Raw genomic sequence first — 27,622 nt, 5'->3', positions numbered from 1 at the left:
TATTGAAAATTGTATCCAGCAAGGAAAGGTAGAAGGAATATCCAGAAGGAAAGGTAGAAGGAATATCCAGCAAGGAAAGGACTTCTGTGCAAGTTCATCCCTTCGCAGACAAATGGCACTTCATTTATTTCATCACCCATGGAAATTCAGTTTACTGAATGAACTGTACTGAATGTAGAAACACAGAGGATTTGAATATGTATTTGCCTTCCTTTTGTTGGGACATCATTTAAACCATATTGGGACATAATTTAAACGATATAAATATTTTTCATAATTTACTAGTGGACAGTGACTAGTACAAAATGTTTCAAACTTACTGCCAGTTCACATCCAGAAAAAAACATTCTTCTGAAGTACAGTAGATTAGTGGAGGATGTAAGTGTGTGCATTCAATATGTTATATAGTTATTTTCTCTGCTTTTTCATAGTAAAGGCTTGCCTGTTTCAGTCCTGCTAAGCTCTTGATTGCTGTGACACATTCTGTTAATTATTATTTTAGAATAGGATGTTCAGTTGCAGGACTGTGCTGTCAAAAGATATGTGACCGAAACTGAATGCATCTCATCAGCTTGCAATGTAAAATGAGAAAGAACAATGGGTTGTAAATGAGAAGACATTGCACCATGAAGGAAGAGGCAAGGAGGTCTCTGCACAAGTGGTGAAAATTAAATTTAAAAAAGAAAGGTTCCTATTAAAAATTTCATTGGGTACTCGAGCACAGGACAGCTGAAAGTAAGTGGCTGAATGGTTTTTTTCCTCCAAAACTAAATATTGGGTTTGATCTATGATTGGGCAGTAAAGGATTATAAACCATGCTGTGAGATTGGATATTCTTTTTGGTTTTATTAATTTACAGAAAATTAATGAGCAAATCCAGGCATATACTCCATGTGTTCTAGCTCTTGTTTCTCCTTGCACAATTCGTTATGCATGTTTTTCCTTGAAGTTGCCAAATACAAATACAAATCTGCTGACACTTTTTTGCTCCCAACATGTTGCATTTTAAAACTTTAAATAATGACTCAAGATTTTTATGAATTTCTTAATATACTGTTCTTGTCTCTATGAAAAACTTTTTTCTATGGAAAACAGTTAATTTTTGTAAATAACACTCAGCTGTTATTTTCCATGCAATGTCCATGCTCAAAGGTAAAAACTGAGTGGCAGCTGGCAGATGTCAATAAGCTGCTTAATGAGCTATTCAAAATGTCATATTCTCTGTAAAAGATATTCTAAAAACCCTTCTGAGTTCTAAAAAGTGTTATAGAAGTTCATAACATTAAATGAGTGATGAGGTTTTCTACTTTATTCAAGTTATACCAACATCAGCCTAAACAATAATGTCTCATTTCACTCACATCATCTCCCTCACCCACTACAATTACTCATGGGGGAAACATGCAGAAAAAGTAGTTGTAAAAAGAAATTGGGTTATTCCCATGCAGTCTGAGGTAAGATCATATTGGTGCAGAATGCAAAGATCAAAATTCTAGATGCTTAAGTGAGTGCTTCTAGTAAGAAGCAGTTTGATGAACTGTAAATAATATTTTACTTAGGGTCTGCTAATTACAGAAGGTGTACTCTGTAATTTTTAGTCAAGTTCAGCTTGCTTAAGAGGGGAAAAAACCCAAAAAGTCATACTGAGCATATATAAATTGAGGCAGTTAGCTAAAGGGAAGTCAGAAAGAGCAGCTGAATGGTTTGTGATGCTGTGCAATCTGTTTAAAGTCATTGTATGAGACTCGGAACCGGAATGCGGGCTGCAAAAGAAAAGGCTTCAATTGGCTGACCTCTAGCTTCTTCAAATGGTGCAATATATTAGTGTTGGTTTTATCTAGGTCAGAAGGCCATTACTGTGCCTTGCATCTCCCTTGTAGCCTGAGTACCTGCATTTCTGTTCTGTGGAAACCAAGCTGTGAAGGTGTGGAGCGCTCCTGCTTCCCCCAGAATGGAACTGGCAAGTAGCCATCAGCAGTGCTGCTCTGCAAGGACTGCAGAGCACTCCTCTGTTTGCCAGGCTTTGATACAGTACCAGCAGAACAAAACTTAAAGGTGACACCTTGAAACTTCAGGAAAAAGGAAGTTGTTCATAATAAAAGGATGTAATGCAGAGTGGGAAAAGAGACCAGAGAGGCTGTCAAGTTAAATGCAAAAGTAAGAAGGCAAGCCCAAAACAGACTGTTGAGAATGAACTTGCTAAAGGCATTATACCTAATAGTAACTAATGTTCATGATATCAGGGAGCTGAAAGTTTATCAGTGTTGGTGGAGTCAGTAGCTGATCAAGATATAAAAGTAACAGTTGAAAAAAATAAAACTGTCATGTAAAAGTTAAGTATGTTTGGGGGGTTGGTTTGGTTTTTTTTTTCCTCAACATATTATTTCACCTTGAAGGTTTTTAGCAAGAGTTACTGATACTGAAGTAACAGAACTCTGAATGGAAGAGTTTGATTGCTTTTCTTGAGGGACTATTTATGGTGATTATAGCAACTTTAGGCCAAGAAGTCTGGATTCTGCATTGATCACACTTCAGAAGCTATAGAAGAAACTAGTATGTTTTTAGCATATCTGCTGGTGTACTGGGGAAGGGTTGATACAGCTTTTCCTGAGGTTAATTCACTCAGTCTGCCGGAGGGTTTTTTAAATATGTCATGATGCCTTCAATATGAGGCATATGATATAAATATGCATTTTCAGAATGCTTCAAATGGCTCTTAAAGAAATTAAAGTGTCCTGCAATAAGATGCAAAGTCTTATCTACTTAATAGTCGGTTAGTATTTAGAAAAGTTTAGGAATAAATTGTCAGACTTCTCAGTAGAGGCATTTACAAACAGAATCATGTAGGAATCAGCTCTGCAGGCTGTGATGGTTAACATAAGATAATACAAACCAGCTTCTGTACTATTTATTGCTTCTCATATGTCAAGTTGCAGGAGGCATAAATGAAATTATGGATTAGTAGTTTTAATTATACAGGTCATTGCAATGTCTTCAAAGTTAACCTATATTTGATAAAATTTGTACTTCTAGTCTTTATAGTTCTACTATGTAGTAGTGATCAATTAATTTTTTTTACAGTAGCTGTTAGAAGACTTTGCTTGCCATTTTTACAATCAAGGTAGCATATGCCACTTTTATTTTTACATAATTTTATGGAAATTACTACATAGATTTGCCCAAGTATGAAAAAAATAATTTGGCAACTGTCAAATACTTAGGGATTCTACTGGTTTCTCTGAGATTTTGAAAACACTTTCTTATTCTGTAAAGCACATTTCATATTGATTGCCACTAAAACTGAGATTTTCCCATTGTTCTTAATGATACTAAGAGCTGCATGGCCTTACTAGTAATCTTAGTTTTAAGATCAGGGTTATTAATTTGGGGTCAGGGAGGAATTGTCTAACAGATTAGGTTGAAAAAAGTTGTATTTCTTTAGTCTTTAGTTGTGAATGAGATTCACTTTCCTAGGATTGAATCACTGGAGGTATCTGTAAGAATAGGCTGGATACTTGGTGCCAAAGACAAATAGAATGCAAGGACTTGGGAGAAATTGAATGGTGAATGTTAATATGTTACTTTCTAAGCTCCTTGCAGAAGTATCTTCTAATTAGCACCATTACATTGAAGCTAATAGGAATGCAAAACATTACACTCTTTATTCAGTCTTTATGTAACACAACGCTTTTTGCTTAATTGTCTTTGTCGTGTCTGTTTTTCAGACTAGAAATCCTAATCTTGGGACCACCAACTACTTTTGCAATGCAAGTCATATTTAGAATTATTAGGAAGCACTATCAATGTCTAATTTGTTTTACAGATGCTTAAATACTGTTGTAAGTATATTTACACTAGAAAAAATGCTGCTTAAATGTTCTAAATTTAGGGGTGGAAGAGCTTTGTGAAGACTTACTACTTACACATATTTAGCATTTTGTTGTGAGTTTTCCCATTAACTTCAATTAAACATGTTGGTGCTCTCATTTCAGTGGAAATGAATATGTAAGTCTTCACAGGATTGTGCTTTAGGTGGTGAGGGAACAAGTGAATACAGTTGGCAGAGTGCAAAGAAACAGCACATGTTTGCCTGCGTAATTATCTGTGGTCAGAGCATGCAAGTGATCTTCATTGCAGGACGACAGAGCAAACAGCCAGCATATTTTGCACCCTAAATGGTAAATAAAGTTCAGTTTCAGATTATCATAGACATACATCTTCTGAACTCAGTGCAAATAACAAAGGTGTGATATTAACTGCAAATGACTTACACTAGGATTTTGTTGATGTTTTAAAAGCTACTGAGAATTAGATAAAAGTCTGAAAATACTTCAGAAGCTAACTATTTGTAAACTCTTCTGTCTTATTTGTTTAGTACCCTGATTTCTCATACAGTGTTACTCTGCTGTCAAGCTGTGCTACTTACTTGTGATTGGTATTAATAGGATTTACATTCATTAATATTTATGAGTTAAAAGTATATACAAGTTTTTAGAAACAGTGTCATATATCAGGGTCAAAAATCAGGGGTAAAAAACCAGAAAGTATTCTGGGCTGCAGAACAGCTAGAGAAGTTGAAGCTGGGAGCTATGTTTCCCAAACAAAAGATTTTGAATATATAATTCTTTTTAATAAAAGTGGAGAAAAAGGTGCAGGCAGTGTAAGAATGTAGTGTGACAATGAAGGATGCCAGAAGTATCACCTGCATTCTCCATGCATTCTTTTGCCATTAGAGATGAGGGCAGAATCTGTGCCATAACTTTCCAAGGTGTGAAATGCTGATGAGGCATTTGAGCCAGTTGGATCTGGCAGAAAGGTCTGTGGTGTGGTGTGTGCATACTGTGTCTTCAGCAATCCCAGCCCCTTACAGGTTATGTCATCTGAAATACCTGTCAATAAATAACAACCTGAGCTACTATATTTGATTTAGCTCTGCATTTCAGAATTCTAGGGTAGACCTTGGCTTATTTAGTCCATCTGTAGCATCACTCTTTGATAGGGTTGTGCAGGAAAATGCAGATCTCAACCAGAACAGGGTTGCCCAGCACATTGGCCATCTGTAAATACTGACTTCTTGCCTTCTGCTAAAGACTTCGCCCTTATTTTGGCAAGGAGGTAAAAGAGTTCTGCTTTATTTTCATCAAGTAGTAGAAATTCTTGCCAGTTTAGTAATAGATGGATTGGCAGTATTCTTGATACCCATTCCCCTGCTTCTAATATTGGCCTTGACATTTTGGCAATATAAGCTCCCTGTGCTGTGTATAACCATCATTCTACTACAATTTTGATCTCTAGGCATGGGAAAGAAAAATTTATAATAGATACCAGTTATTCAATGGGCATGAGGTTTAAGTATTTTCAAAATAAACATTTTTATCAAAAAAATTTCCAGCATTTTTACTTGAACATTGCTCTCAAGAATCCCATTAATTCAGCCTGTTGTCAAGGTATGCTTTCCCCATCAGTAATAATAAAGTTGGTCTGCTTCTTACAAAGTAAGAAACTTTGCCATCCTAAATTTGGCAGGCTGTAGGTAGTTTTATGAAAGGGAGCTGATGCTTTTCAAGAAGAATTGCAGCTTGCAGTTCTATGCAAGTGACTGACTGAACAAATAACATTCATTTTACTTAACAGTCTGTTTTAAAGGTCTGGATTTATTTTGCTGGGTTTTTTTTACCATGGTGGGGTTGTGCCGCCATGGACAACTTGAATGCATGGAACAGGTCTAGAGTGTGCAGGCAGATGGAGGGCTTTGGTTTAAAAAACACAGGCTGTTGTTCTGCTCAGAATTTTAGAGTTCTATATCAAATTTTAGAGTTAGTCTGAGAGATGATATCAAAAGAGTTTTGAGAGATGTGCATGTGTTAGAAGTAAAAATTTTCTTATAATGCCTTTGGCACGTTTTAGATTTTTGAAGTGGTAATTTCTTGAATTAAAATTGTAAAGGAAGATAAGAAAATAGTTTAAAGATGGTAAGAGGCAATTATATAATACTGTCCATGAGAAAAAACAGATGTGCATTTTTGTTACTTTATTCCTTCAACTTTGTTAGAGTTCTGAAGACAGAACTGCATTCTGTTTTCAGTAGCTTTTCAGGGTAAAGGAATATGTCTTGTTGCTTCTCGAATGCAATAATCCTTGCCTTTTGTTCAAACCTCTTGATAGTTATCACTCTAACCAGTTGACACAATACTCACCAGTGATTTGAATGTAAGCAAATTCTTCTAAAATATAGCAGTTGTTACCTCTAAATTCTGGAAAACCCCATCTAAATGTGCTGAGTAACTTCTCCGTTGTTAACAAAGTTATGTTTTTTTGCTGCAATGTGTTTTGCATGTTTTTAAAGTAATTTTAAGGTCAATGATTATGAAAAGGTCTCAGTGGAATTTGGTCATGCTGTAGCAGAATGTATTAATGCTTCTTGCAGATCTCAGGTTTGTCTATTTAATGAAGTACCTTAATGTTTCACCCGAGTCAGCAACAAAGTAGCCATGCAGCTGCTCGCTGGCTTTCCCCTCCTTTCTCCCTGCTGTGGGGAGCAGAATCTGAAAAAAAAACCCAACAGCCTCATGGATTAAGGTAAGAACAGGTTAATGACTGAAACAAAATAGAATAGAATAATACTAATTATGACTAATTATGGCTAAAGAGACAAGAATTAACAAAACTCAACAATATCCCACCCAAAACCCCCATAAGTAACACTAATGATACAAAGGAGGCTAAACTCAACAGCCACCTGACCCTGCAGCAGAGGCCATCACCAAACCCATTGCCCCATAATAAGGTTAAAGATTGGATCCAACTGCCAATCCTCCCAAAACAAAACACAAAGACAAGAAAAGCACAATCTATGCCATAATAGTTCCTACTTGGCTTTTCTCCAAGGCCTGCCCTGATAAGCTATTGCTGTTAAATCTCAACCCCCCCGCCCCAAGTCATTAACCCTCCTATATTATTTGTCCCAATGGGAATAAATTCCTGATTATTCCAAGTAGAATAAAACTGAAGAGAAGCAAGTGTTGCACAATACAGTGGCACACTGGTGCCCAGTGTGTCCCCCAGCAGTGATCAGCCTGTCCCAAATGATTCCTCCTAGTTCATATACTGGGCATGAGCTTCAGTGAGATGGTATTCCTTTAGCCAGATGGTACTCCTTTGGGTCAGCTGTCCTGGCTATGCTCCCTCTCAGATTTTGTGCATCTCCTCACTGGCAGAACATAGGAAACTGGAAAATCCTTGATTTAGAGTAACACTACTTAACAACAACTAAAACATCAATGAGTTATCGACATTATATTTTTGTTCTGAATTAAAACCACAGCACTGTAGCAGCTACTAAGAAGAAAATTAACTCTATCCCAGGTGAAACCAGGACAAATATAAGGACTCTTAACAAGTAACAAATGTGCTTCTTTGCTTTGAAAAAAATCTCTTTGTAGTCTCCTAAGCTCAAGTGTTGTTAAGATATTTACTTAGGATGACTGAGTTCTTTAATAATGGGAGAGCTTTTAAAGTAACTTAACCCAAGTTTACATTTGTAGAAATGAAAATTTTCCCTGTCTTAAAAAATGAGTCATCAGTTTCTCTAGAATTTATAGAACAATGAGCTGTCATATGGAATCATAGAAATTGTTTGAGTAAAACCTCTGGAGGTCTTGTGCTCAATCTGAATAGCCAAGCCACATTTTTATTGTAGTTGCAATAATTTGGAATTACACTTTGGATAGTTTTGAGTTGCTACTAGGTAGCATTTACCTTCATCTTTGCCAGGTTGACTAAGTTTAACTCCCACAATCTAGCTTTGTGCATTTGCTCTGGCTCCTGACCATCTTGATGGTCTCTGCTAGACCCTCTCTAATTTTTCAACATTACTCTTCAGCTAGAGATCCAAAACTGAACACTCTGTTCGGATGCAGAGTAGGAAGGTGTGGAGGGATAGAAAGTAAGAAAATAGTGCAGAAGGTAGTCTCACCCGTGAGGAGTTGCAGCTGTACTAATCACCAAAGATTAGGAACAGGCCTGCCCTTAATAGGCCACTGCTGTGTCCAATAAGAAGACTATTGCTACAAAAGAGTGGGTTAGCTGGGTGAGGAGAGAGCTGGAGTTTGTTGGTTGGGCTGTGAAGAAGGAGTCAGTGCTGTGAGGAGCTGCACATGATAAATCACTGACAAGGCATGGGAACTTTTGCAATATGATGACAACAGGAAGGAATAGTAACTTGCCTGGATCTGTTGAGTACCCTTCTTATTTTGCTTAGGTTGTCTGGGTTGAAGCTCTGACGTTGATCTGATCAGCTGCTCTCTGTGATGCAATGCTCTCGACAAATTTCTGAGTGTGCAGGCTGTCTCATCATTCAGGGTACTAATTTAAGAAAAAAAAAAGAAAAACTGCAACACAATTTAAAATCAACCATTTGGGCCCCAATATTAACCTCTTTGGTAGTCTGGTCTTTACAAGCTGCTAAGTGAATATTGACTAATTTATTGTTGCTTTTTGATCTAGGCTGAATGCCTTATTTTTAACCTAACAGTTTGCTCTTCCACTCTGTGCTTCTCAGCTTCCAGGCAATGCTGTATGAGATGGTACCTAAAAACCTTACTGAGATTTGGTTCTGTGTAATCCATAGTTTTTCCCTTTGCTACCTAAGTAGTGATATCATTAAAGTAGGCTGTCAGGTTGGTAATTTGACCTTGGTAAAACAATTTTGGCTGTTTCTGGTGCTTTATTGTCCATCTTGTGTTTGAAACTTGACTCTAGCAGGGCATCCTCCATATGGGCTTTGCTACTTTGTAGTTTATGTTGTCTGGCCTGTTCTGTGGGTCTCCGCCTTTTTTGAAGCCTTAGGAACCCTCAACACCTCATCTGTTAGAATTTTTGGTAGCTATTAGCAATCTTGTAATCACATTGGCTAACCTTTTCCGCTGCCTTAGGTGAATGCCTTGTAGCCCCAAGGGTCTGAATACAGCTACACTAAGTATTCCAAAACTGTTGGTCCCATAGTGTTAGTTTCCCTGCCCTTTCCCAAACCCTGTCAGTACCTGAAGTTATTTGGGAGCAAGCTTTCTCTATGGAACAGGAAAAAATGAGACATTTCAGTCTTTTCTGCGTCACTATTACTGGGCTGTTTTTACCCATCCACCAGAAGAATCTTGTTTTCCTGAACTTTCTTTCTTACTAACAATACCCGTAGGATATTTTCTTGTTGTCATTTATATTCAGCAAAACAAGTCTTCCTTAGTTTTGTCAGTGAGTGATGCTTTTATTCTCCTCCTTTGTTGCCTGTTTCTTTTTGTATGTTCTACTCTTGTCATTTTGTAGAAAGAGAGCATCCTATCCCTAACTGTGTGGATAAGCATGTTTCAAATTACTGTGAAGGGCAGAGGGGAGAATGTTTTTAGGATTTGCTTTGTTAATGGAACTCTAATGTGGCTTAGTGTTTTTATATGGCTTGTCTGTAATTAAACAAATCGTGACAATGTAAAAGGAATTTGGAAAAATATTCACAATAAACCTTCCTACTCCTATCAACGTGAAGGGCTTGGAAAGGATGTTTTAAGCAGCTTCTCACACTTGTATTTCTAGTCAGTTGTGAACATCATTTTACCTCTGCAGGCTAGAAGTCTGAACTTACTGTTTGAGCTGAATAGCACCAATTATCATTAGACTTGAAAACATTTTAGTTGAGAAAAATGCATTATGGAGGAGGTTTCAGCTTTAAGTGGCAATGTATTATATGCCTTTTAATAAAATCTAAATATTCTTCCTTCAACTATTGATTTCTCTTTCCGGATTAATCGCTTTCATACTTAATCTTTCTGAGAATAGAAATGTGCAATCTTAAAATCCTAAGTCCTCCCCTTCCACATGACTGTTATTTATCCATTAAAAGAAGTAGAATGCTTGCTATTGATTTGTCCTTGTAGAACATAACAGTAAGCAAATAGAACTTTGTTTTCCAAAGTGGACTTTTTGTTCCTGTTCTGATTATTGCCTACTCCCTGTCCACGCCTCAGGCACCAGTAGAACAAGCGTACTTGGGATGTGAGAGCACTAGAGATTTCCATTAGACTGAACTGAAGCTCTTGTATTTCTTTGGTCCTATCTGCTAGTAATGGACAGAGAAGTCTTGGAACTGGGATAGCTGAAACAGGTATTACATCACACTGCATTGGATCAATTGATATTTTCTATATAGACAAAAAGAAGATCTGCCCAGCCAGAAATTGAACAGTGCTTCTAGGAGCCATGATATTTACATGGCCATAAAATATATTATGTGGCAGCAAATTAAGAATGCTAATAGTGTGCTGTTTTTCAAAAATTACTCTAACAACACAACTCCTTTGATCTTCTTTCCAGCAGAGAGGTTTTTTAAACATAACTTTACAGTCATCAGCAGTAGTAGTAATTATTTTTTTTTCTTAACATAGCATTTTTGTTGAATTTTGCCTTCTTCAGTATCCTCTACTACCAAAATCCCACTAGTGATACCTGTATACATTTTCTGTGAGAAAAAGAAGATCTACTTGTTGAGTTGAAAATTTCTTTCATGCAGTATGAAAGATGGTCATATATGTAGCCCTCAAGGGACAAGCTGTGAGAGAGTACTAGTTTCAATTTTGCTAAGTGAAAGAAAAAGTTATTTTTACGGAGATAGTTTACTGTAATGAAGTTCTTAAATCCCTGTAAATTGGGTTTGTTATGCTGAATTTGACGCTTGTGGTCAGGCAACTAAATTTTCTTCTGATAAAAGTCTTATTTTTAGTAGTACGTCATTGGATGATTTGCTATTGCATATGCATTTGCCTTTGTGATATGAATAATTTTGAATAAGGACCTCCCCCCACCCCCATCAAATAACTCAATTTTATCTCTGACATGCTTTTACCATTTTTATTGTTGCTATGCTTTGCCTAAAACATTGCAATTCCCAGACTTGTCTTCTGCAGCAGACAGACACCCTTAGGTCCATTTCTCAACTTCTAATGTTAAAAAAAAACCTCATAAGTCCAGGTATTTTGCTTTTTCATTCACTGAAATTGCTGGCAGGGACAGAAAAGGACTTCTGATTTGTGGAACATTACCTTGGCAGGAGCAGAGAGAGGAGTGGGTCTTGGATGTTAGACTTTCAAGGGAGCTGTGAAGAGTCCAGAGCAGCCTTTGCTATGTTCTCTGACTTGTTTAAATTTACTTTTTTTCTGAAATAATAACAGTTTTTTCAGATGCTGTTTTCTTTTATGTAATATTCTAAGTGGATTGTTTTATTCCAGAGAACTTTACAACTGAAGCTTCCTATTCCAGGATTGTTTTCCTGTGCCTGGTGTTACATCTTGATAACATGGGCAAAGCTCTAATTACAGATAGTAAATTAGTCTTTGCAACCTGCAAACTGTTCCAGAGGCATGACTAATTTTTTAATGGCAATGCTTCTAGAAATTGTACAACAGGGATATGAACCAGGCACAGTTAATGTTGGTATGGAGATTAGTATTTCTCCTCTGAATTGCCAAGCATACATGACATACCTTATACAGAATATCCCCTGGGTCACTGAGTCATATTTTAATATCACACCCTGCTTCTTATATCCCACAGTAGGTAAAGTCAGCTTTATAACTCAATTTTTTTCTTCTAATTACAAGGATTATGGACTATTGTCTGTATCCTGTGTTACTTATATTAAAATGTATTCATTCTTGCTTGAAAATTGATAAGGAGTTGTCTCAAAGATAAAGGAGCATCAAAATCAGAAAGATTGAACAGGAAAGTAGGACGTTTCCTTTTGTAGCAATTGTTGTTCTCCCTCCCCTTTACTGGGTGATTGTACACCAAGTCCAACTCCCTGTTTGTGCCAGTACAGCAGTTTGTGGAACTGCAGTGTAAGTTAGATTAGTGTATCCTTCATTATTTTTTTGATGGTTTCATGATTGTGTTTGACTTATCTGTTGTTTATAAAATTGCTACAGAAATTGTTCTGTTGGCACAGCAAAAGGGGCAGTCAAGGTGAGAGCAAGAGACAAGAATTTGACACTCTTAAGCTGATATTTCTGCTAAACTTAAGTTACAAAGTGTACCCATGACTTTATTCCTTGGTCTTGAAAGCCATTTCTTCAAACTAGCTGTACTGGTTTAAAAGCAAACCAGTGGGAGATCCTAAGTCACAACTACAATTTTAATAGGAAAATGCAAATAAAATGCAGTAGTACAAAACCACTGATAGAGTCAGAATACAGCCTGCCACTCTGTCGGTCAGGGTGTTGGTAGCAGTCTGAATAAATGGTGGCTGCAGTCCTCCTGGAGTGATAGATGAGCTTCTGTTGAAGCAGTGATCCTGTAGAAGGGTGTGGTTTTCTTCTGAAGGTCCAGTGGTGGTGTAGATGGGCCTGGTCTTCCTCTGGGAATCCAGTGGAAAAAGGCTGCCTGTGGTGTTCCAAATCTCAGATTATATCCAGGTAGAAATGCTTGGCTCTTCCCCCTGGGTGGAGTATTTTACAGTGGGATGATGTAATTTTATCAGTCATGCAGTGAGACCCAATGGCCCATTAACAGAAGATATCTCTTGAAGGGATGATGCATTGTGGAAGAGATAAAGAACACTGCCCACCTGGTTTCAACAGATGGTGATAGAATACATACTTTTGGTTGCATCTTGCATTGCAACCTAAGATACAAACAAAAAACATTTTGTGGAAACCTTTAAGCTCCAAATTACTTCCTTCATCTGATCAAATTTTAAAAGACCTATATTTCTACACGTATCCTGAGAGAAAATGATTAAAATTAATGTACCACAGAACTTTCACATAAATCTGTTGTGTGCCTGGCCATCCTGAATGCCTTAATCAGTGAATGAAATCTTCCTTGGTAATATATGACAAAAAGGGTGTCTATGTATTTGGAATGCTGGTGTCTCTTCCACCCTGCCAGGTGAATACCTTGGCAAAGATGTTAGAATCTGCATTATCTGACAGGAAGAAATAAACTCCTTGAAGGGAATTCTATTCTCTAGTGTCTTTTGTTTCCTGCTTACCTCTCTATGTATTTGAGGAATATTCCTGGGAGGCTTGTGACCTAGCAATACCTAGCTGATCTAAATGACCCTAAAAATACTCTGGAAGTTCCAAGATGCATCAAAATTACTTTTTGAATTGTTCTAAGAACTGATGCTTCATTATGTGATTTGGTACGTGGTCTGTAGTGGTTGTTGTCTGTCTTGGTATATAATGGCTGTCTTTTCCCCACTGACCATCTCCCTTTTGGTGGAACAGGTCAGGACACCTCTAGGCTTTTGTCAGTTAATCAGGACTGCTTACAACAGGTTGAAGTACAGTAGTAAAAATATGTTTAAAACAAACTGCTTATTCAGAACCTAAAATAGTACTTGAAGACTTCTGGTTTTCCTTTTGGGGTAAAAATAATAAAAGTAAATAGAGAAGTCAGTAGACAATTACATGGGCTACGTGATTAGCGGTAGATCAATAGTACCAAACTTGGAAGTTGGACTAAGATTATTAAAAGTACTCAATTACCATTGAGAAGTTTATTTTAGAAGAGTACCTTGTAAAACCTAGTCTAAATATATGGTGCTTTGTCTCTCTCTTAGATCTGAAATACAGACAAGTGAAGTGTCTCTTGAGATAATTCTTTTAATTTGAAAACCTCCACTGTGGAATAATGCCCACTCATTCATTAGTGATGGTGAATCCTAGGAACATATGTGGTATGTAAGAATCTCAGAAAGTGTGACAAACTTCTTTCGTCTTTATGAAAAGCACATCGGTTGCCCACCAAAGGAAAATCATCTTTGGGCTGTAAATGGGAAAAATATATTTATAAGCTGTTCCATTGGACAAAAGTGTAAACAATTGCTGGACATGCATGTATGTGACCTCTGGGTACTTGGTGATTCTTTCAAGGATATGTGTTCCACATAAATAAGCATGCTGGATTGGAGGGCTTTTTATCAGAAAAAAGCGATTTTGAAGCAGAACAGAAGCTATAATAAAAAATTGCAAATGAATCGAGTTTTGCCTCATGCTTGGTGCCAGAAATTTGTCTTCAACAGGTTTTTCACAAAACACTAAATACTTCATCTTGATGTTTGGGAACATCTGCCAAAGAAAAAGATAGCAGCCCACGTGTGTTTCTCTCTGCATCCCATGGAAACTTTTTGATGTTAAGACATTTCCTTTCTACTCTTCTAAATTCACTTTTGAGATACGCCTTTTTAGTCTGATATTCTAGAAATTGTTCTAGCTGTTTGTTCAGCTAGTCACGCCTATCCCCTTCTCTTCTTTCCACTCATATGGCCTAATGTTTCAAGTGGAAACATGTATTCTTCATGACTTCTCTGATCCAGGGGATCTTTTCAGTCTGTCTCCTTGTTCAATGAGTCCTTCGAGGAAAAAGTATTTCATTATATTATGTTGCTTCCTTCCAGCATATGTCTAGTTTTCATCATTGCTTTGTTTCCTTGAAACTCTGATCCCTAGAATTGAAAGGTGCTTTCAATTTGTTAGTACTAGTTCTATAAGAAAGAAGGAAATTAAACATTTGCTCCTCAGTACTACTTAAAACACCCATTTGGGTACCATTTTCTCTCCATTCCTTGCCCATGATAGGGGTTCGTTGAATGAGAAGTTTTTTGGAGTGGATGGTCTCAAGAGGACATTGATATTACTTCTTTCCCCTTAAACCATTTCAGAAGCGAGATTGAGGGATTTGACAGGTTAGTCTTATTTCCTATGTAGTTTATTTACTGTCATAATTTTTTATTTCCTTGCTAAGCTTCTTAATTATTAATCTCTACTTCCCTGTAATCTGTAAATTTTTTTTGAGCAAGCCATGCATATGTTGGCAGCAGCTAAAACATGCATTTTTACTTCTTTGAGGTATTTGCTATGGCATGTATTCTCCTAACTGAGATATGTAACATAGAACAAGTTTTGGGTGAGAATAATATTTTGTTTCGAGCAGTTTTGAAAGAGGTTAATGGGCCACAACCTACAAGACTACCACAAAATTTTGGATGTAGTTTGGGCGCTTTTTTGATGCTTTTGCATCATCTTACCAAAGCGTGACAGCAGATACAAAACAAACTCGCTTTCATGCTACATAGGCTTAGTATCTTTGGGTACCCAGATAATGCAATATAAGAATTTTCAAGGTAGATCTGATCTGCTGTATTTCCACAGAAATGTAATGGTTGCCACTGTCAGGATGTTACCTGACTGATAATGGGAAGTCGTCCTTGCTGGCAACTTATCAATTGAGTCATTCATAATTATTAAAAAAGAGGCTGCAACAAATATAAATACAGCTTGCTATATGGATTAATTGTGAAGGGTGAAGGTATCTATTTTTATGTCTGTATTTCTACATGATTTTGAGAAGTGAGTGAAAAAGCTTTAGTTGCAGTTTGAAACAACCAAAATCCTTTATTTGATTGTGGATCAATAAACTTGCCGCAGATTCTCATTTGTAAGGTATAATTGTTATAGTTCTGTGTTTGTGTATATGTTTATGTGTATACATATATTTATATTTAGGTTTTACTTGTTTGTTTAAAGTAAGCTGTAGGTATATCAAATGTCAGAATTTTGGCACAGAGAAAATTCTTGAAAATTGGTGCTGGTGCTAACTTGCATACTGTAAAATTTGAGATACCACTTAATAATGAGAATGTCTTGATTTCATAATGCACGTAGGCTTTGTGTATGAGGAAAAGACTGTTTGAGAAATCATGATGGTCCTTGTAGCTGTTAGGGATCAAGAAAGATACAGAACTCCCTTTTTGCTTGTGCAAAATGAAGCAATAAAGGCAGATGTTGACCTGAAGGTCTTACATGATCTCTATAAACAATAAGATGAAAATATGGTTATGTTTTGGGGCTGTTTGGCATTGCACTGGCCTCCTGCAGTTGCTGATCTCTTAGGGAGTACTTATGTAGGCAAACTGCACTAGATTTTCAGGATAAGAGAAGGAAAAAAATTTACTTTCAAGCTTCATTTCTTTTCCTTGAGAATCACTGCTGTGTGTTCTAAATTAACTTCATGAGTTTGGGTTTATAGTAGTATATCTCAAACTTCTGGATATGCAGGAAATAGTTTGGGTTTTTTTAATCTGTTCCGATCCATTTAACTAGAATTTGCCACTTTTCTTCCTTAAGTTTCTGATTTTCAATCTGTTGATTTATGCAAGTGTTTACCAAAAATGGAACACCCTGCAAATGCTGCTGAACAGCTAAAAATGTTACAAGTGCAACTGTTAGTGAGACTCATTTTTAGAGATACAGTGGTGCATTATTACATTGTGTTGTGCATGGCTTCTAATAATGTAGGCTTTTTTAGTATTAGCATTTTGGTTATATTAAAAAAATTAGATTTTTTTTGCAAGGAGAATTTCATATTAAAATGTTTAAGGTACGTGGAAAAATTAATATTAGGGTTGCCAAGAAGAGGATCTTTAATTTTTATGTGATTCATACTTCTGTCAAGCAAAAGGCCTCTTTTAAGTATTTTCTTAGAAATATGATGCATTTGCATAAGCATCCAAAATAATTGACTTCTAGGAGGATAGTAAAGTCATAAACAGCGTTCTGCATACTGTTGTTCATGAGTTGGGGATTAGTTTCTCTTTATATATTTTTTGTTTGTTTGTTTTCTTTTGTGCTCATATTTCACTGTGAAATGAATATTCTTTTAGAACATCATGTTTAACAGTACAGGCTAACTCTTTTGAGCCATGCATTCATGTTAAATTGTAGTACATAGTAAATATGCCTAATACTTTATTTAGAAAAGTCAGAAAATACAGAAATCAGAATTAAATGAGCTAATTTTGCAGGTCATGCAAAGCTACTGTTGGTCATAATTTTATAATAAATAAGAACATAAAATCTTCATATTTCATCAAATCTCACATCTTTCTACTTTACTTGTCCCAGTCCTGATAGTGACTGGGACAAGTCACTTAAGCACAATGACAGGTGCTTAAGAAGACAGCAGAAGTGTTCTAAAGTTGAAAGGTTCTTTACTTCTCCACAAACTTGATGTTTTTGTAGGACATTAGCATCTAGGCCCCATGTCAAGATAAAATGCTGTGTGTTAGTTTTGAGACTGTTACAAGGAAAAACAAACTACTTTTGGACTGATTGTCTTTTTGGTTAGTGGTTCCTGGCTGTGAGAGTTTGCCCACATGTATCATACTGCATTCCAGTATATTTCCTTTGTGTGCTTATGAATTTTCTGTCTTCATGAATGCCTTGTTTTGCATTGAATGGGAAGCACTTAAGATGCCAGTTATTCTGTTATCTTTTTGTTCAAATACAGTTTTATTAATTTTCTTTTCAATAACTCTATCTTCCTAGTAATTTGACACATTTTTGCTTAGATAACCTATGCTTAGTTTTTAAGAAGCTTCTGAATAGGGCTTGTTTATGCTGGCGTTGCAATAAAATAGTTGCGCTTGTCATTGGTAATTGCTTTGAATTTTTTTTCAGTTATGAAATCAGCTATTTTATTTTGCATAACTGTGTGTTTGTTGCATTATTTGCACAGAGTGCGTTTGAGCTGATAAAAAGAGCCATTTAAATTAATGGAATTTAAAATTTTGAGTGAAGAAGACAGTAAGTCATGCAGAAAAGTTTTAAATCCCTTCTAACATGGTAGCAGAAAAAATAATCTTACAGTAGTCTTTTCTTCTGGTTGTCAAATTTGAAGCACATGTATTACTTGAACAACTTGCTTCCATTTACACAAAATTTTTATCATATAAGTGTAGATATGAAAATTTAGTGTCTTGCATCAGATGAATATGTCGTATTCCAAATACTATATATTTTTGGATAAATACTGTATTCTGTAGTATCATCTTTATTAATATGAAGCACAAATGTGTATTTTTGATAGCATATAATTTAAATTGGAGGTGGCTTTTCATTTTGCTGCTATGAATGCAATAATCTAAAATGCCTGGTTTTCTTAGGATGTGTTTAAAAATGTCTACAGATGTGTAAGGACATGTTTAGGTTGTACATTGAAATGTGGCGCAGAAAGTGGCAGATGAGGGCCCAAGATAGCACAGGATATGGGATCAGTCCATTGCATTAGGCTGGGTCTGTGCCTGAGGTAAGAAGCCCTTTCCAGAAGAGATAGTGGCTTGTGTTTGAAGAGGTGTTGTCAAAGTTCTGCTGCATTAATTAGGAACTAGGCTGCATTAATTAGATGTTCTTTGTGTAAGGTGCCTTCCCTCTCTCCTAACTTTATGTATTTCCTTTTGGACCTTGAAATGGCTTGTAACTTTGATGTCATTTTTAATTTAAGTAAAGATACTTTTTCTTTGCTCTACATTAATGCTTATATTAATTAAAGTAAAAAAACCCCAAATCTATATTTACAATTGTTTTTAAATTTAATTTTAATTAATATGGAAACAAAAATACTAACTGAATGCTTATGAAGCTGTTTGGGAATTGCTTGTCAGCTTGAAATTGTGGAATATCTTTCATCCCTAAGTAACCCTTAATATGCTGAGTGACTACTTAAACTGAAAAAGAGATAATGTAATAGGAGATTTCTACAGTGATTTTTTTTTTTTAGTTCATTCCCTTTCATATTTAGTGAATTCTATGATTACCACAGGAATTGGTAAGTAAATGGTTTAAAGAACAGTGAGGTAGCTGTGAAGATAACCAAGAGAAATGCTAAGATGTCTGTATGGATGTCACTTTTTGGCAGTGCTCTCTTGTAATCGCACCCAGGGCCTGTTTCCTGTTTGTGAGTTTGTTTCTACAGTATATTTGCAATTTTTCTTAGTAATAAATATCATGGGATGTCTTCAAAAATTGAAAAAATGTAGGAGACTCATTGTATGTGGATGGTTTGTGAAGTACATTGTATGAATAGTTTTGTACAAATTTGTTGTGGTTAAATGGTCTTAACTGCCATCTCCCATTTAAAATAATATAAATACAGACATTATATATCAGTAAGAGATTTTGAACTGTTATGATTTAAGTAAAGAAGGTTTTTGATAGGGGTACTATGTACTGTAATCCTGTGCATCTGTCCATAAGACTGTCCTACTAGTTTTAATAAAACTCTGCCTGTAAAACCATTTTGAAAATATTTTCTTAGTATTCTGGGTTTGCAGGCTGTATGTATATTTAGAAAGAGTTGTCTTTAATTAGTCTTGTCTGATTCACTTGGTGATACAATATACCAGTGAGTTTTTCCCATCACAACTGTTTCCATGGAGATGAGTAGTGACAATATGCAGCGAATGAAATGTGGAATTCATGGGGAGTTTAAAGGGAGAACACTCACTTTTACATCTTGTTGATTGGCATGATTAATGGGAAACTGAAATACTGAATCTAAATGTCACTGTATTAAAACATTTGAATGACTGGTAGAGGGCTCCCATTCTTTCCTGACATTTGCCTGTTTTCATTCCTGCTGATGTGACTAAAACCTGACCCACAGTACTCTGTGTTAAGTTTGTTGGCCCAGCAAGTGACTGGGTTATTGCACGTGAAGCTTGTATTGGTATTGTCACTGATGGACAGGGAGAGGAGCTGAGGAGCTAGGGAGCAAAATTAATAGCAGAAATTTTTTGATGTTTAGTAGAGGATATAATCACCCTAGTTTTAATACTTGTAAAAAACAGGGGCAACCAGCCTCTTGTCTTCATTTTTATTCCAGATGACCAGACTATGCACAGTTTTCAGGCCCTAGCTGTATGTCTCGCAATTTCTAAATGTCTAAATTAGCAGTTTCTAAAACCTGAAGCTAGTCCATGTTACTCAGAATACTAGAATTGGTTTCTAAATATCATGCTTCTATTTTCACCTACTAGTCAAGATCCTTCACACCATATCAGAAGTTATTTTTGCAAGCTGGACTGTACAGCTGGGCCATTTCACCAATCTGTAGATAAATGCTCATAACTATTTTTAGGAGGAATATTTTTTAAAAGGGTATATTTATATCCATTTTTCTGTGGAGGAAGAGTATAGCAGAGGTGGAATGCAAAATAGATAAGGAAGATTTGTATTTCCAGCACTACGGGACTGGTGCTCCCAGGAGAGCAGTTGTCAGTTTGCACAGATGATTGTCACAGCATATACATGGAATCCAGTATGCATTTCTTACATAGGCTTGGCATTTGTACAGGTTTGAAGGACAAAGTATTGTTTTAGTCTGTCTGCTGTATGGAGAGTGCATTGCATTCATCAGCTCTCGCTTAGACCTTGCTTACTTAGAGGTTTAGGATGCTCTTGTAGATCTTGTGGTTCAGTTCCTGGTATTTTTTGCGACAGGATGTTACATCTGCCACCTTGAGACATCATGAGACAAAAGCATGGAAGAAAAATCCCTGAGTGCAGTTAATACACAGGTGTCACTTCTTGTTCAGGATGTCCTTAAAGCAGAACATTGGGAAACTGGGTGTGGTCTTTGAAACATTAGGATGTAGTGGGTAGACAGGCTGAGGTATGGCATGATGACACAGTGATGTCAAGATGCTTGATCCACCCTGCAAAACAGGGAAAACTCCTGTTTCCTCCTTCCTGACTGCAGAGGCAGGTTGCACTGCATGTGGACAATGGTTTGGTTTGGCAGCTTCAGGCTGCGGCAGAGCCAGCCAGCATATATTCCCAGGCAGCAGTGATCATGTAATTTACATGCCTTGATACAGATTTTACAGTTTTCTGACCCTCTGTTCCACTTTTACACCTATCTTTCTCTAACCCAGGCTTCTTCCAAGATATCAATTCACCCCTAATTACTTTCTCCCTGATTGCTTAGTCACACGGGTGCTGAAACTGGTATTACTGATGGTGTTGCCACAGGAAGTTCACATTTATATGGTACTGCTTTAAGATAGTGACAGTTTCTTGTGTCCTGCTCATTTATCTTAAGCTCATGCCTGGACCTGGTTGGCAGCAGGGCCATTTTCTTGCAGCCCTAACAGGAGGTACAGAAATACCCTTGGAAAGGTCTGAGTGGTTTTGGTGGTAACACCTTCCTAGGTGTTTGTTATTGGTGAGGGTCTGAGGAGCCATATAATCACACTGAATCACAGGCAAGCCTTTGCTCTGCCCACTTCAGCTATTCTTAGAGAAGAAATCACGCTGTGATGGAGGCTGGAGGCTATGGTTGCATGAGCACTTTAATTCACTGTGCTTCTGGGCCATTCCTCAACAGCCTTTTCTTGCGAGTCTTCCAGTCTGTGTACCTGCTACAGACACCCAGCTCAGCTCCCCACGGGCATGAAGACTCTCCCTTTAGCTGCCTTCGAGCTCTCCTTCCCTGCTGAGAAGGTCCTGCAGAGCTTACCAGGCCCAGTTCCTGTTGGGGAGGCTGGAATTGAGCCAAAGTCAGCACCAAGACACAGTAAAAACAGAACCTTCTTGGTTGTGCAGTGTTTTAAATAAAATACACAATGTAGAGAGCTGGAGTAAATAATGACCCAAGAAAATAATTTAAAGAATATGTCTAGTTGCAATAGTTAAGGACTGGATGGTAATAGAAATGTTTCCACTGTACCCCATAATTCAATGTTTTATTCACAACTCCAGCCTGTCAGTGAATGTGCCTTCCAGATATGCTCTCTCCTTGTTTTTATGTACTTCATAAGGAAAAGTGCAGGAAGGCAGACTTTGCAATCATATATAACAGTAAGGTAAAAGAGAAAATTATTCCAGTAAGAATAATGATAATTTAGATAATAAGTATAATTTGTAAATGGCATTTCATCATTTTATCTTAAGAAATGCATGGTATTAGTTGCTTTATTTCAGGAAGACTGGTGAGTAAGGTTGTTCAGATGAACTGACTTTTAGTCCTAGTGCAAGCTGATTTTTAAAGAAGAAAAAAATCTATCTTTCCTTTTGGAGGAGGACTCATTGGAGGCTGTATCGTTTGCCTCCATGCCTAGGCTCACAAATGGTATGTGAATTCTAAAAATTTAAAAATTCTTTCAGGATTTAGAAAGTAAGCCTATTGGTTTGCAGACTTATTCAGTTTAGCAGGTATGCTTTTTTGCTTGAAATGCAAACTGACCATCATAGAGTGTTCATTTGTGAAATACAACTGTTTTGATCCCGTGCAAAGTGCATTGGATTTTAGGCACAACTTCTCTTTTTTGGGGGGATTTTCAGCAAAACTGTTGGCCAGTGAAGCCAGCAGCTTTTATCACAAGGAGCTGGTAGCAGGAATAAGAGTGTTTTCAAAAAATACAGTCTTAACTAGTGATTCTCTTATTGGGGACAGTTTAGTATACTGTTTTGCAACAAACAGCACTGTGTTTTTATATTGTATTGTTTTGGTTTTGTTAATTACTGAGTTTTGGTAAAGTATCATTCCCATTAAGAGAGAAGGAAATTCCTTGTGTTCTTTTCTTTTTTTTTTCTTCCCCTAGTCAAAATTTACATTTGGAAAACAGTTCAGTGTTTCATTGAGAATTGTAACAGTTCTAGTATCTGTTAACTGCAGCACTGTTTTATGGTGACGCTTGGTTGACTCTAAAAGCAGTGGAGATCAAAGGGATTTTTTGTTTATTTATTTTGAATCTTATCAGCAACTCTAGAAAGCTTTTTGTGGTATTTGAGTTCTGCTAATAAATTTGTTTTGTAGTGAAGAGAACAATTGATGCTTTAGTGCTGTGAACTGTGAATTCTGAGTAATAAGTTTATGGGCACCCATGTTAAGTTACCAACATCTCATGAAAAGAATAATGATGAAGTAAATATTGCTGCTCTGAATATTATGTGAACAGTGTTAATGCCTCATTAAAGTTTATGATCTTGGTTGTAATGCATTATTCCATTAATAGTAGCTTACAAAAGTTAAGGAATAATTACACTCTCATTTGTTTTGACTCCCCTCATGCCTAGACGGAATTTGCTGACAGTGGGGAGATGCTGTGTGTGTATGTTTTTATTCATTACTGAAATAGTTTGTTTTTAAGTCCATAAGTGCCCCATCTGGATAGTCGTGGAATTGAAGTGGGTCTTGCTGTGCTAGATTGAAATGAAAAGATAACCTCATAAATGTGCAGCTCAGAATCCAGCAATGTGTGGGATGCTTGCATACTTGCTTGCTGCAGGAGATCTGAGAATGCTGACAGCAATTTGTTTATTGCAATGAACAGTTGCACACTAATGAGTGAGCTGTGTGACTCAGAAAAATACCTCAAATCTTCGCTTGGCTGCTAAGACGTGATGAGTTTCCAGAAGATCTCAAAGAACTGCACGATGCTTGTTTCAGTCCAGAAAATGGATGACAGTTGCCAAACTGAGAGGAAATCTGAAAGGAAGATCCCATCCCCTCAAAGGCACAGGCTATGAGTTTGTTTTCAAATCCTTTGCTTTTAATATATTATATCCAGCAGATCTGAGTTTCATTATTTCAAAGCTTCCTTGCTATAGTTTTATTTCCTTTGAAAAAAAAAAGCTGTAGAGATGCAGACCTCTTGCAATGGTTTTTCTTTTTTTTTGTTCTCATTTCAAGGAGAAAATTCTCAAAAGTTATATCTTGAAGTGTTGGCTGGCTTGTGGTCCTGCCATCACAGTTCAGAGGGTTTTTTATCAGATTCTTTAGTGTAACAAATGTGGAAAGTCACAAATTGTATATTCCTGTCTATTTTTAAAGTGGATTTAATCTCAGTTTGATTCCAAGTCTAGTCACTGTCCAAGGTTTTTGCATGTGTTTTCAGTGAGCATTGTGTGCCTCCCCATCGTGTATCTGAGCTGTAGCTCATTGCCTTGCTTTGGGTGTTGTGGGAGCTGTCATGTCCAACAGCTGCCTCTCTCAAACCATCTTCTGTTCAGGGCCTGGAACTAAACTCCAGTATTCATTTGTTGTGTAACTTAGTTGCTAAAATCACGGCAGAGGAGATTCATCTTGCATTTGCTAAACAGATTTTTGGTTGAGTTTTGGTTTTTTGAGGGATTTTTGGGGGTTTTTTTACACCCTATTGGGAGTGAAGTGTTAACTATTGTAAGAGCATAAACATTTTCTGTTTAGCATTTGTACTGAGAAATTTCCTAATTAGTCATCTTGCTGTTTATGAGGAAGAAATCTTTAAAATTTCACTGCAGGGAAAGGAATCTCTGTTGTAGCAGCAGATGCTCTATCTGCCTTGTTAGTAAAGGCAGGAGTCTTTCATATGCATTTAGTAGCTCTTGATGGTAAAAGCAGTCTTTGTAAAACACTTAAACCAGAAAAAAAGTATTCCCAAATGTACTGTTCCACTTCTGTAGGAGAAAGAGAAATTTTCTTAATTCCTTTAGCTTTTTAACTAATCAAAAACCAGTCCTGAAAAATTTCACAAACAGTTGCTTAGGCATTGCAAATTCTAAAAGCAATTTTGCAAACAATTAGCTTGAAAATGCTGTCCTTTACTCTGTGAAATTTCACCCCTTTCTTGTCCTTGAGCTCTCTGTATCTTGTGATAATTTTCTGCTTTTCTGTTGCGCTTCATATGCTTTTGTAACTCTTCTCCTTAAAATCCTTGGGTGATTTGTTGTTGTCTTTTACTTGTATTTTTAATTTAATTTTTTTTTCTTCTTCACAAGGTTTGATCTTAGACAATGACAGGAAGGATGTTCATATAAATATCTGTAGCTATTATCTTTATACTGCCAGTTCTTGAAATACTAGTGGTGAACTGACTCATTTGTCTAAACTAAAGCCAGTATATGTAATATCTTTGTGGCTGTCTCATCATCACTTTAAAGACACGCTTAAGGTCTTGACAGGTGAGAGACTAGATAATTTTAATTAATATGTTACTGTTGCTAGGCCTGACTGCCAGCCAGTTTTACTAAAATTTTTACAAAAAGTTGCAGGTTACTTAATCAGAAATCAAAATCAAAGCAGACTATTTCTAAATAATTATTATACTTTTCATAATCTCTAGACAAAAAAGATAATCAAAAGTTTTATGTTGAGGAAAGCAAACATTTCTGAAACACCACTGTATAAGCAAATTCATCTCTTGTACATATTTTTTCATAGTAACGTTGTGGTTCATACCTCCTTTCGTTGTAATTTATTCTGATATTCTCTGACACTGCTTCTGATCTTGTTTGTGCCACCTTACTGGTTTTTTACTACTCAACTGTCACATTCTCTCTCAAGCACTTGTAATACATTTTATCTGCTGAGAAGTTATGCATGGAAAGAAAATCTAGTCACTGCATTGGCTTTTTAAAATTCCTCCTCAAAATTTGCTTAAATATCTCAATCTCAGAATACTGCTTTGGTTTAAGTGAAAACTTCTGATTTTGTTGGGTGATGTCAAATACTTCCTCTAGTTTTCTTCCTGACTTTACAATTCAAGCAGGATATTTTTGGATTTATTTTCTCTGTCTCTGTAAGCTAGCATTTCTCACTGGATGGAGACGAATATTGGAAGGACTGAGAAAAATGTTAATGCCTTTGAAATATTGTATGGAATGGACTGGTTTCCTTCTGGGGAGCGAAGAGGCTTTGTGTTGTGTGTTTGCTTCATATGTTTCATTTAGCTTTGCTGCTTGGAATTGATGTGGTGAAGTTGACTACAGAACATGTGGACTGAATGTAACCTTGTGCCAGAATTTGTTCACCTAGTGGTTTTTCTCCTGCAGTACTTCCCTTAATAATACTGTTAGCAAGAGTAAATTCATAGTGTAGATAGCTCAAAGGAGAAAGCATTTTAAGACATGCTGCTTCATCTGTGATGCATGTTGCTTTGCCTTGAAATTTTCAGTAGGAACTCTAACCATGGTGCCTAGCTCGCTAGATATCTGGAGTCTGATGAAGTTTCTGCTTTTTCGTATCATGGATTTCAAGGATTAATTACCCTCTAGATTTCCCTGAAGACAGTCTTCCTCCTGTTGCATTTGGTCTCTATATTTGTATAATTTGTAATGCATGTTTGGGATTCCTAGGTAAGAATTTCCTCTCTTACATCACAGAAGATACAAGTTTTATTTTAAATAAATCAATAAAAAGAATTTTAATTTCTGGTATTTAAATAATTATTCTTTTAGTTCAGCTTTAAAAACCATGCATACTAATTATGTTCTCCTGGCTCCCTTGGACTATAATCATTTTGTTACAGGCTGCCAATTGCTATACTGTTTCCTGATGATTTTTCAGTGATGCAGGATAGTGATTTTGCTGCTACTTCTAGTGCTGGAGCCCCAGCTTTAAGAATGGGTTCTGCAACTCCTTCTGCAAATTATATGATTGTTCACAGAGCATTAAAATAAATTTTAAAAAACCCTCTGCTCAAGAACATTAGTCAATACTAGCTCCATACTTGTTGGGTTGGTTTTTTTGGTTTTTTTCTGTCCAGCGTTTTTCATAATTGCCTGTTCCTTGCATCAGCATCATGGAAAGCATCATGTGCAAATGAAGACACTGCTGGCATGGCTGGCCATGGTGAAGGCCAGCTGGGTGAGATATAGATCACTGGATTGTGGTTGTTCCTGATGTGCTCTGCTCTAACCTGGCTGTTATGGGACTGTGCCCTGGGTTGGAAAGGTCATTGCTCTGCCTGACTTTTACTGCTAGAAGTAGGGACCATCAAATAAAAGGAGATTTTAGCATAGTTGTACTCAAACACATGGAGATGGTTCTTGGCATACATCACAGAATGTAGCTTCTTGTGGTATGGTCTTGTGGATACCAAGTGTTTTACATTTAACAACTTGATGAAAGAAACATTCACTGGAGAAGATAAGGATAAATACTTCTTCTGGTCTTTGGGGGCTCTGAAAACTCGGATCCTGACATAGTCTTCCTTAGCAATATCACTGCATGCTGGGCTTAATATTACTGAGATGTCTACTGTTTGCCACCGTCAGAGAGCGTGAGCTCCGTAAACATTTGTCTAGCACAGCACAATCATTCTTTTGTTCTTAATGTAAGGTTGCTTAAATATGTGGGGAACAGCAGTGGCATTCATGTTATGGAATGCTCTTGATCTGATGTTAAAGAAGAAAAAAGTTACTGCTGTCATTGTTACAGTATTCTCAGTACAGTTCATTTAGCAACTGCAATTGGTTTTGGTTTCCCCCCGTGCATCTCGTAGATAATGATCCTTCATTCTGTTCAATTAAAACACTGTGAGAGCAAACCAAGAGATCACATGCAGGATTAGCTAGGGAGCCACTTCACATTCTTCCTGATCACTTATGGGGATTTTTTGGTCAATGCTTTTTCCCACAAGGTTTTCTATGCATGCAGTGTTAAAAATACAACGTTTTTAAATTTAGAAGTAAACCATTACTGCTTTGTATCTGGAGTATCAAGGTACAAGAACAAGGCATAAATGAGCACTTGTTTTAAGATAACTGGTGTCCATCAGAAGTAAATAATTTGTATGCTTTTGCTGTGCTCCCACAAATAATGTCTGATTTACAATGGCCAAACACTTGGAAAGCAAGAACAGTCTGTAATAAAAAAGGATGAATATGAAAAGGAAAGGTTTTCAGTCAACTTGCAGGTGAAGATACAGTTCCATTTGAAGTGAAACTTGAATCTTCTTGAAATATCCTCCCAACAATGCAGTTTTTAATTTGAAATCCATCTTTCACTTTTTCTGCTTTGTCCTTTAAGGCTTGAC

The 27,622-nt window shown here is 36.7% G+C and overlaps 1 protein-coding gene across 21 annotated transcripts in view; it reads left to right on the top strand.

The window, feature by feature from the left end:
* Positions 1-27,622, top strand: part of GPHN (gephyrin) — a 271,026-nt gene that overhangs the window by 23,339 nt on the left and 220,065 nt on the right. The window contains exon 1 of one of the 21 annotated variants that reach the window (XM_066551453.1): positions 621-735. The exons of the other annotated variants lie outside the window; for them this stretch is intronic. Coding sequence (XP_066407550.1) covers position 735 — 1 coding nt within the window. The 5' untranslated portion in view covers positions 621-734. Of the gene's footprint in view, positions 1-620; positions 736-27,622 lie in introns of those variants that run through there. 21 annotated transcript variants of the gene reach the window in all.

This window comes from Molothrus aeneus, chromosome 6 (genome assembly GCF_037042795.1).
Source record: "Molothrus aeneus isolate 106 chromosome 6, BPBGC_Maene_1.0, whole genome shotgun sequence".
Taxonomy (NCBI): Eukaryota; Metazoa; Chordata; class Aves; order Passeriformes; family Icteridae; genus Molothrus; species Molothrus aeneus.
Note: the sequence above shows the minus strand (reverse complement) of the source record. Positions and strands in the feature narration are given on the sequence as shown.